Source organism: Pinus tabuliformis, chromosome 8, assembly GCF_031772625.1.
Source record: "Pinus tabuliformis cultivar Carrire ecotype Pingquan chromosome 8, CPIR1, whole genome shotgun sequence".
In the NCBI taxonomy this organism is placed as follows: Eukaryota; Viridiplantae; Streptophyta; class Pinopsida; order Pinales; family Pinaceae; genus Pinus; species Pinus tabuliformis.
Window position 1 is genome coordinate 23,682,572 of NC_142294.1, and position 11,471 is coordinate 23,694,042.

General features: G+C 39.0%; 1 protein-coding gene across 1 annotated transcript; it reads left to right on the top strand.

The window, feature by feature from the left end:
* The first annotated feature begins 3,502 nt into the window (after positions 1–3,502).
* LOC149233959 (uncharacterized) lies at positions 3,503–9,513 on the top strand. Its single transcript, XM_089368105.1, has 2 exons — positions 3,503–4,874; positions 9,318–9,513. Exons 1-2 carry the CDS (start codon positions 3,503–3,505, stop codon positions 9,386–9,388), a joined length of 1,443 nt encoding a protein of 480 aa, XP_089224231.1. The 3' UTR covers positions 9,389–9,513.
* The last annotated feature ends 1,958 nt before the right edge of the window (positions 9,514–11,471 follow it).

Consider the following 11,471-nt stretch of genomic DNA (forward strand, 5'->3'; position numbering starts at 1 on the left):
TTCTACAATTCACTATGAGGGAAATGTGTAAGTATGTCCTGTCTTCTAAAAATAATTTTCGCTAATATCAACCAAAATAAAAAAACATAATTTAAATAACCATATAAATAATTAATTAAAAATAGAAGAGAGGCTCAATCTACAATCTAGTGTGAGGTACATGTGTAAGTATGTCACGTCCTCAAAAAATAATAAAAATAATTTTAACTAATGTCAACCAAAAAAAAATTTAAATAACCATATAAATAAATAATTAAAAATAGAAGAGAGGTTCATTCTACAATCCAGTATGAGGACGTGTGTAAGTATGTCACGTCCTCAAAAAAAAAAATCGCTAATGTGAACCAAAACAAAAAAAAACAAAAATTAAATATCCATATAAATAAATAATTAAAAATCGTTGAGAGGTCCATTCTACAATCCAGTATAAGGGACATGTGTGGGACATATGTAAGTATGTCACACCTCAAAAAATAATAAAAATAAGTTTACCTAATGTGAACAAAAACAAAAAAACTAAAATTAACCAAAACTAAAATTAAATATTCATATAAATAAATAATTAAAATTCGCTCAGAGGCACATTTTACAATCCAGTATAAGGGACATGTGTAAGTATGTCACGTTCTCAAAAAATAATAAAAATAATTTTCACTAATGTCAACCAAAACAAAGACAAAAAACAAAAATTAAATAACCATATAAATAAACAATTAAAAATCTACAAGAGGCTCATTTTACAATCCAGTGTTTCACTTTCATTCTACTTGGTTTTTTGAGATTTTACTTTCATTCTTTGGTGTTTGGAATCGATTTGCAAGTAGTCCCACCTCACTTTCATTCTACTTGGTTCTTTGATATTTCACTTTCAGTTTTTGGTGTTTGGAATCGATTTGCAAGTAGTCCCTCCTCACTTTCATTCTACTTGGTTCTTTGATATTTCACTTTCACTTTTTGGTGTTTGGAATCAATTTACAAGTAGTCCCACCCGTGTTCTTCAAGTAATAAATAAAATTTTTCCATATCTATCTTAAATAATATAATTTTATATAACTTTATAGAGATAAAGTAATTAAATATATATATATATTTCTCTTATAAATATCTCAATATAGAACTTAAATAAATTGTTTGAATATCCATATTAACTAATATATTTCAGTATGAACTCTTTCTCTCTATTATATGTGTATTAATGTTTACCTTAGTAAAATATTTCAATGTTGTGAAGGAAAAAGTAATTAAAAATAAAATAATGTAGTTACTTCTTAACAAGAGGAAAACGTGTAACTCAATCAATTTTTAATATAAAATATTAATAATAATACAATATTCAAAAGTACAATATAAGCAATGAAAAATTACCACTATAGATCTATCTTAATCATATATTCACCAAACGCTAGAAGGGATTAATCTCTTGACATGTAAATCTTTTTTCAAGTTTGAAATTTGATCCCTCTTAGGGTTTTGGTAGATATGTGGTTAAAATGGTTCTTATAAACATAAGTGTGGGGTTCAAAGCCTAGATTTGACTAGAGAATGGGCATGGATGTATAAGGTGATGTTTTTGTGGATGTATAGATTCAGTGTTAGATGGTTCTAAGGTGGTTCCAATTAAAGGCATCAATGTCATATTTTTAGATTATCATTATTATGTATATGTTTGAGATTAACTTCAAAATTCACATTATGTTTTCTTTGCTTGACATGACCATATCATGCTCTTCTTTAATTTAGTCTGTGTTGCTTGCTTTGAATGGTTTATATGCCTGTGTTTGGATGCTTTGAGTGGTTTGTGTGTTTATGTGTTTGGATTTGGATGGTAATGTTTGTGAATGTTACAATTTTGTTATATTTTTATGTGTATGTAATTATCTATTAGTAATTAGTTGGTGATGAAGAAGGGAGACAATCTTGTCAATAGTTTGTAGGAGGATTGATATTGCACATCTATTTCATTTAATTATAGGTATCACAACTTCTGACAACTAATTAATTCTTAATAGTGTCCCTCGATGTATTGCTAAATATATCTTGAAGAGTAGTTTTAATAATTTACTACATCAAGATTACTCTTGAAATAATTTGTTTCTTTGCTAATGTTTGAAATAGATTATTTCCTTCAAGAATATTTTGATGATTTTTTTTCTCTATAATCTATTTTGTAAAGTCAAGAAATAATGTATTTTTATTTTTTTTAAGGAGTGGTCATATTTATAAAATATTTACATTATTTGTTTCTCCAAATAATTATCACATCTCCTTCAAGAATATTTTGATTTATTTTGAATGTTTATAAATATATATTTTCCTCTTATAAAACTTTTGAATACATTGTTGTATGCAATTATCTATTAGTAATTTTGAATATATGTAGTTTTGAATATATTTTGAATATATATAATTGTCTATTAGTAATTAGTTGGTGATGAAGAAGGGAGATGATCTTGTGAAGGATTAATTTTCACTTTGCAAGAGGATTGATTTTGCATATCTATTTCATTTTAAGTCTAGGTATCACAACTTTTGCACTTTATAGGAGGATTGATTTTTCATATCTATTTCATTTTAAGTCTAGGTATCACAAATTTTGACAACTATTTAATTTTTAATAGTGTTGCTCTAGGTAATACTAAATATATCTTGAAAATTATTTTTTTAATAATCTACATCCTCAAGATTAATAACATCTAATGTAAACAATCAAATAGTATTAGAAAACAACATCTACACTGAAATAAATGCATCTAGTGCAAGAAATCAAATGGTATTAGAGATCAACATATACACTGAAATCAATACATCTAGTGCAAGCAATCAAATAGGGTTAGAAATCCATATCTACATTGAAATCAATGCATTTAGTGCAAACAATAAGATATAATTAGAAATCAACATCTACACTGAAATTAATGCATCTAGTGCAAACAATCAAATAGGATTAGAAATCATCATCTACACTAAAATCAATGCATCTTGAGGAGAGATGGCTAGGGTTTGGAGGCGAGGGTTTCGGGCGGAACCGCGATCAGGGCACGGTTAGGGAGCCTGCAGACAGGTTCCGTGCACAGGTGCAGGCGTAGGATAGTCGTTTCTGGGTTGACTGGCAGCTGGAGGTCGAGTTTGTTTCGCTTAAGCGGTTAGCTGGGAGATATCATATCCGCTGGAGCTGCAGGTCGCTTTTCCGTTTTTCCGTTTTCAAGAGAACAGGTTAAGGGTTTGCGCTGGCATCTAGCTTGTTTCTGTCGCCTTTCTCGGAACGGCTCCCTTAACCATGGTTAACCCTAATGAATTGGTGGATTTGGACCCGGAATTGGAGGACATTCTTTCAGTATGGGGAAAGGAACCTATAGTCCAAAACGTTGAACACTACTTTGGGGCCTACGAGCTTTCGAGGTTGGAGTCATTTTCTTAGGAGGCTAAACCCTCATTTCAGCAGTTAAGCAAGGATCCAGACAGAAATGCCCTTAGGTTTCGAAACCAGGCATATTACAAGCAGATGGACAAAGAGGATGCGGTGGATGGGGCGTCAATTGCCGCTCACTTTCCTGACAACAAGGGAAAATCAGTGTCGAGCCGGAACTTTCTTTCAAAGGGCTTTGAAGACATCGCAAATTTAGGGCTTGCTTCAGGTTTTGGTAAAGCAAGGGGCTCTGGAGGGAATCTTTCGCTTTCTAGGGTTTCTTTGTCAAGAGACCCCCCCTTTCCAAAAGAAAGCCTAACAGGAGGCTTCAAAGGCCATATTGACAACCTAGCGGGAGAGCCGGGAGGTTTTGATGGTGCGTCAATCGGTCAACAATTTTCAGGGAACCCCGTCCCTGATTTCTCTGTCCCTGTTCAGACTCTGCCGGAGGTAGAAATCCCCTCAGCTCCGACTCAGGAGGAACCAGAATGGAACAATGTTTTTGGGGAAACCAGGGTCTCTGTTGAAGATATAAGGAAAAAAGGGGAGAAAAGAAAAACTCAAAGACCGATCGGTTCACAGGAGCTTGAAGGGAATCTGGTCCTAGGTATGGAGGTCTCTATTGAAGAAACCCTAGAAGTAGCAGAATGCACCCTGGTCGGAAGGGCGAGGGGCAAGAAACTTTCGTCAGAGTTTCTACAAGCATGGGGAGAACAACAGTTCGTTTCTGACAGACCTCTACGGTTCGAGGCTTCATGTTTAGCTAAAGGTTGGTTCATGTTCCGGTTTGAGGATAAAGACGCAGCAGAGTGGGTGCTTGAACGAAATTGGATTATAGGGAACATCCCGGTTCTGCTGAAAAAATGGAGCCCTCTTTTCGATGCTATCAAAGAGAAAACTGATGTGTTCCCGGTATGGGTAAGGGCCCCGGGCCTCCCCTCGTTCCTATGGACAGAAGCAGTGTTTAAAGCCATCGGAAATAGATTGGGATCTTTCTTGGAAGCAGACATGTCTTTTCTGGAGACGAAGAACAGAGCAATGGCCCGCATTCTGGTGAGCCTCAACCCTAGCAGAGGTCTTGCCCAAAAAATTAATTTGCAATACAAAGATTATGTGTTCGAACAGATCTTGGATTACGAGCATTTGCCCTTCCGGTGCCATCGCTGCCATGAGTATGGGCACCTTGCCAAGGATTGCCCGCTGTTCAGGAGAAGGAGGCGTTTTCGGAGGACCTCAGATTTCAGAGAGCCAGCCTTCAATCATGTTCACGTTCCTCAGGAGAAAGAAGGCATGGTGAAGCAGACAACAGAAGAAATGGAGATTGAGGGGACTCAGAAAGAGCCAGCGCCTGAAGACCCCCAGATTCGAGAGCCGGCAGAGGTCAATGAATCGCAACCTGCGGAAGCAAAGGAGGAGATTGCTAGGGACTCAACCGCAGATCAAAATCCTGTCAAAGAACCTGAAAAGGGTATGTGCTCAGGTCCTCCTCTTTCTTCCCCTCAATTTCCTGAGCATATTTCTGTTTCTATGCATATTACGCCTTCTATTTCCCCCATTCAAAATAAAGGCTTAAATGAGATCATAGAACCTTCAAAGAATTCTCCTGATATAGATTCTATTTCGGCTGCCATGCCGTCCCTTGATTTGAATTGTGAAGATGTGTGGCCTCCTCTTGTTCCCCCGGTTCCTCACACCCCATGCCCCTATAACCTTAGATCTATGGGAGGAAAGCCTGGGTCGCCCGGTTCAGTTGGAGGTTTAGGGCAGACGATCTCTCAAGGTTTATCCAAAAACAAGAGAGGTAGAAAATCGGATTTGTCTAAGGCAAAACTAAAAGCAAAGCTGGATGTAGCTGATGGAAAACAACACTCTATCCCTGGGGTTCTTAGAGCAGTGCAGACCCCTGAATCTGTTATCAAATGATTCTGTCCTCTTGGAACTGTAGAGGTTTGGCCAATAAACCTAAAAAATTGGCCCTTAGAGACTGGCTCCAAAACTCAAAATCTGACATTCTTTTTCTCCAAGAAACACTGGGGAAAGGAACCGAAGTGGAAACAATGCTAAATGCTCTCCTGCCAGGGTGGAAATTTTCAGCAGTAGATTCATCAGGCCACTCGGGGGGTCTTGCGATTGGGTTTAAAGAAGGAAGAATAAAGGTCATTAATCAATGGGGGACGAAGCAAGTAATGGGTATGGAGGTTATTTCCCCCAACTTCTCTCTTCCCCTTTCAATTGTAAACATTTATGGCCCCTGTCAAGGAAGGGAGAATTTCTGGAATGACTTGATGGCGAAATCTTTGATGAAGTCTTCTCTGTTGATTGTGGGGGGTGACCTAAATTTCTCTATAGGAAGAGCAGAGACTTGGGGTCCATCGGCCAGGGAAGACCCCTTGTCGGATTTCTTCCTCAATCTCCTCTCGGATAACAATCTCACAGATCCCTCCCCGATCAAACTCAAGCCATCATGGAGGAATAGAAGAGCAGGGGAGGATCGAATTGCTAAAAGATTAGACCGTTTTCTCCTATCTGAAGATCTAATCTCCAAGGTTCCTATTCTCAGGCAGTGGGTTGAGGAAACAGGCAACTCAGATCACTTCCCTATTTTTCTGGATCTCTCTTTCCCCCCTCCAAAGCCTCCTGCCCCCTTTAAATTCAATTCTTCTTGGCTTCAAGATCCCTCCTTCAATAAACTCTTCAAGGAAATGTGGATCCACCCGGACATAAATGCAAGTGAGGACAAAAGTTTCCTGGTCATGGAGAATCTCAAAAGATTGAAGAAAGCGACTATCTCCTGGGCAAAGAACAGGAAGCTTAAACAGGATGAAGAGCTGTTCAGGATCAGGGAGGAGTTGAAGAAACTGGAGAGTATTGAGGAGGATGGATATATCTCGCAGGCTTCTAAGGATAGAATCCTTCATCTGGAGAAAATTCAAAACCAAATACTCTTGGACAAGGAAGAAGAATGGAGGCTCAAGAGTAGGGCAATATGGTTAAAATCAGGAGATGAAAACACCAGTTTTTTTCATAACTATGCAAAAGGTAGAAAATCAGTAAATACCATTTGGAGCCTTAAAGATGAAGATGGAAGGGAGGTTAGTTCTTTTCCAGACCTCTCTGGTCTAGGACAGAGACATTTCCAGAGAATATTCTCAGATCCGGGAGATGCCACCATAGCAGAAGTCATTAGAACAGCTCAATGCTTTCCAAGATTTGTCGAGGAGGAAGAAGCAGAAGAGCTATCAATCCTTGTATCTAAGGAGGAGGTTGAAGCAGCTATGAAACTCATGGCCAAAGACAAAAGCCTCGGACCTGACGGGTGGACTATCGAACTCTTCCTCTTTTTCTTTGACTTAATAGTTTCTGAAATCACTGATGTAGTAGAAGAATCAAGACAGAAAGGAGAAGTCTACAGCCCTTTTAATTCAACTTTTCTAGCTCTCATTCCAAAGAAGGACGACCCGGATAATTTTGAAGACTTCAGGCCGATCTCCTTGTGCAACTATATATATAAAATCATTGCAAAGGTGATAGCTATTAGAATTGTTCCTATTCTGTCAAGAAACATCTCAATGGAACAATTTGGGTTTTTGGATGGAAGACAAATTCACGAAGCCATTGGAGTAGCCCAGGAGGTAATTCACAGTGTCAGACAAAAGAAAAAGAAGGGTGTGGTTCTTAAAATAGATCTCTCCAAAGCCTACGACCAAATCAACTGGCTCTATCTCCGGATGCTGCTGACTCATCTGGGTTTCAATTATTCTTTCATCAGCTGGATAATGGGTTGTATCACAAATGTCAGCTTTGCTGTTCTAATCAATGGAGCAGCCTCCCCTTTTTTCAAAAGCCAAAGAGGCTTAAGGCAAGGTTGTCCTTTATCTCCTCTCCTGTTTCTTCTAGTGGCAGAAGGGCTAAGCAGGTTGATTCACAAAGCTAGAAGAGAGGAGAAGGTAAAAGGTATTGAGGTAGCAATCAATCTTTTCATCACTCACCTTCTTTTTGTTGATGACATTTTGATTTTCTCTAATGGATCATACAATGAACTTAAGGAGATAAAATGCATATTCGATCTGTTTCTGAAAGCCACTGGCATGCAGATAAATTCTAGGAAGTCTCAGGTTTGTGTGGCAGGTTTTGACAGAAGGGAAAGATCCATGATGCTCAATCATTTTCCCTTCCAACATCAACCTCTGGAGTCCCCCTTCAAATATTTGGGGTTTTGGTTAAAGCCGGCAGCATACTAGCTCATAGCAAAGCTAGAAGCCAGAATCTCTCATTGGAGTTTCAAGTGGCTCTCCAGAGCAGGCAGACTGACCCTCATCAAATCTGTACTACTAGCCATCCCAGTATACTGGGCAGCTTTAACTTGGGTCCCCAAAGGAGTGCTGGAGAAAATCAGAAGGATTTGCTGTAGATTTTTATGGGTAGGATCAAAAGAAAGTTCAGTTCTTCCCTAGGTGGCTTGGGATAAACTAGCTAGGCCAAAAGAATGGGGAGGTTGGGGATTAAAAAGGCTCCCCGAGTTTAGTCTTTCTCTGGTAGCTAAATCAGGCTGGAGATTAATCTCGTTGGAGAATCTATGGACAAGGGTGGTAAAAAGAAAGTACATAGATCCAGTCCCTTTGGAAGATTGGATTCGGAGCCAGGAAAAGAAAAAGAAGAATGTCTCAGCCATTTGGAAGGCCACGGTGGAGGCTTTCTCTGTGATTGAACAAGGATTGGCGTGGAAGATAGGAGATGGAAGTCATATAAGAATCGGCAGGGACCCCTGGGTAGGTTGTAATGAAGCCTTTGCCTTATCTCCTGGCCTTCTCAGACATCTTGATAGTAAGGGCATTTTTACTCTAAACCAGGTGGAGAAAGTAGGCCATTCTACTATATGGGGACAGGCTTGGAAAAATGACGAAGAATTAGGAATTAACATCAGGTGGAAGAACGAATGGTGCTCTTTCATTCAAGAACTACATCGTTCCAATGTCAGGCTTAAAAACGAACCTGATTTGTTGATCTGGGCGCAGGGGAAAATAGGTGATTATTCCCCAAAAGATGGATATACCTTCTTAATGAAAAAGAAAGGTTGGGGAATACCAGAATGGTGGTCGAAACACATTTGGAAGTTAAAATGCCCAGCTAAGGCCAGGATCTTCCTATGGTGCATGCTTAAAAGGAAAGTCCCAACCTGGGACATTTTACGAGCCAGATACTTAGTTGGGCCAGGGAGGTGCCCATTGTGCAAAATAGAAGAGGAATCAATAAGTCATCTCTTTACATCTTGTGCAGTTTCAAAAAAAATCTGGGAGGAGTTAATCAGTCTGCTCAACGTAAAGGCACAGTGGGGGTTAGATCCTTTGGAAGAAGCTTGGAGGAGATGGTGGCAGAACTACCCGGAGGGAAACATGAGAAATCTACCTCTTATCTTTTTCTGGGGGGTATGGTTAGCGAGAAACAAAAGCCTGTTTCAAGACAAGGACACTCCAGCACCCGCCATAGCCATTAATTGTGCAGCCATTTACTCTGCCATCCCAATCCCTGAAGCAAAAAGTCCTCATATTATTCACAAGCCTGTTGTTATCCAGGAGGGCATTCCATGGGCCTTTTTTGACGGAGCATCCCAGAATAACATGGCTGGAGCAGGAATGTGCATTCATTTGAATCCTGAACACTCCCTAAAAGCTTCTGTAGGTCTAGGACTTGGCACAAATAATTTTGCTGAGCTGTCTGCCTTGCGCCTTCTTCTTTGTTGGCTACTTCAAAGAAACATCTTCACAATTCAAATCTTCGGAGACTCTTTGAATGTCATAAAATGGGTTAATGGGAGTGCTACATGTCAAAACCAGATTCTGAAGATTATTTTAGAAGAAATATTGTTTTTAAAGTCATCTTTTAACAGTTTTACCATTTGCCATATCTACAGGGACAAAAACGAGGAAGCAGACCAGCTTTCTAAGGCTGGTTTACAGCAAGATATGGGAAGCTGGTCAATAGTTGAACTTAGACAGGGGCAGTCATCCACCTCTTTTCAGCCCCCTTTTGCTCCACCACAGTGATCGCAACTCGACTTTTCTTTTTGTTGCTGATTCATGGGCTCAAATGTTATATCTGTTACAGCTTCTTTTGAGCACTACAAAACAGGAAAACTCTATATCTTTTTGTTTCAATTCAGCTGGTTTAAAGTGATCTTACAGTCATGTAAGGGGTTGTTTTCTTTCTCTGAAGGAGACCCTAAACTATATTTTGTTCAAATGTACTAAGCCTCCTGAAGGGAGGAAGACTAGACAGGTACTATCAGACTTTTTTACAGCAGTTCCGGATATATTTTATCATCCACAATCAGTCAAAAAAGACTGAGATTTTTGTGTTTCTTACAGAAGATCAAAACAGCAATCATATGAGTCACCAGGATTGCTCAAAGCATATAGAATGTAACTTTTTATTTTCTTAATAAAAAGTTTTCTTTTTTCTTCGGAAAAAAAAAAAATGCATCTTGTGTAAGAAATATTCTTCCCTCTCCCCCCCTCCATCTAATCAACTTCAATATTAACAATATCTAATCCATCTAATGCAAGCAATCAAATAGGATTAAAAACAACATCTACACTAAAATCAATGCATCTAATGCAAGCAATCAAATAAGATTAGAAATCAACATTTACACTTAAATCAATGCATCTAGTGCAAGCAATCAAATAATATTAGAAATCAACATCTACACTAAAATCAATGCATCTAGTGCAAACAATCAAATAGGATTAGAAATCACCATCTACACTGAAATCAATGCATCTAGAGAAAGAAATCAAATAAGATTATAAATCAACATCTACACTGAAACAAATGAAACTAGTGTAGGTAATCAAATATAATTAGAAATCGAAATCTACACTGAAATCAATTCATCTAATGCAAGCAATCAAATAGGATTAGAAATCATCGTCTACACTGTAATCAATGTGTCTAGTTCAAGAACCTCCATCGATAGCTTTATCTCCCTCCATCTTTCCTTCTTTGTCTCAGACTTCTATCTCACCCCCCCAAAAACACATGCTCTCTCTCTCTCTCTCTCTCTCTCTCTCTCTCTCTCTCTCTCTCTCCCCCCCATATATATCTATCTTTTCCTCCCTCCTTCCCTCTCTCTATATCTCTCTTCTTCCCTCTCTCCACCTTCCATCTATATCTCTATCTCCTTTGTCTCTCTATATCACCCCTAAAACATACACAGTCTTTCTCCATATCTATTATTGATCCATCCCTTTTCCTCTCCCTATCCCTCTCTCTTCCCCTTCATTCCCTCTTTTATCTCTCTTCCCTATTCCTCTCCTCTCTCCCTCTATTTATCTCCCTTATCACTCCCTCTCTCTCTCTCTCTCTCTATCCAACTTTATCTTTCTATGTCTTTCATTTTAACTCCCTCTCTCTCCTCCCTCCAAGTCCATCTCTCTCCCTCCATATCTCCTTCTCTCTCTCACATCCTCTCTCTCTTCCTTCTCTCTCCCTTTCTCTCCCATCTCCCTCTGTCTCCCCTCTCTTGTCTCTCTATATCCGCCCTCAAACTTTGTCACTATCTCCCTCCCTCTCTCCTTCTCTCACCCCTTCCTTCCATCTCTCTTTCTTTGTCTCTCTATCTCACCCCAAAACTTACACACTCTCTCTCCATCTCTCCTTTGTCACTCCCTCTCTCTCTCTCCAATTTTCTCTCTCTATGTCTTTCTTCTTTACCCCCTCTCTCTCCCCCTTAAACTCCATATCTTTGTCCCTCCTTCTCTCCTCCTCTCTCTCAAGTCCTCTCTTTGGTCCTTCTTCTCTCTCCCTTTCTCTCATACCTCCCTCTCTCTCCCCCCATCACTCTCTCTCTCTCTCTCTCTCTCTCCATCTTTGTGTCTCCCTTTCTCTCTCTCTTACCCTTCTTGTTGGAAATAATACTGAGAGGGGGGGGTGAATCAGTATTATTAGAACTATAAAACTTTTTCAATGCTCAGAAACATATACGCTACTTTCGTTAAGTGAACCAGCGTGTACACGCAACTGTGAATAAAGAAAACAGCGTATAACTAGAAATCTTATAATTCAG

Bases quoted from the DNA above. Each gene is read 5' to 3' on its own strand.
- LOC149233959 (XM_089368105.1), top strand. From the start codon at position 3,503: ATGGACAAAGAGGATGCGGTGGATGGGGCGTCAATTGCCGCTCACTTT. The intron at 4,875-9,317 runs GTATGTGCTCAG...CCATATCTACAG, and splicing joins TGTCAAAGAACCTGAAAAGG to GGACAAAAACGAGGAAGCAG.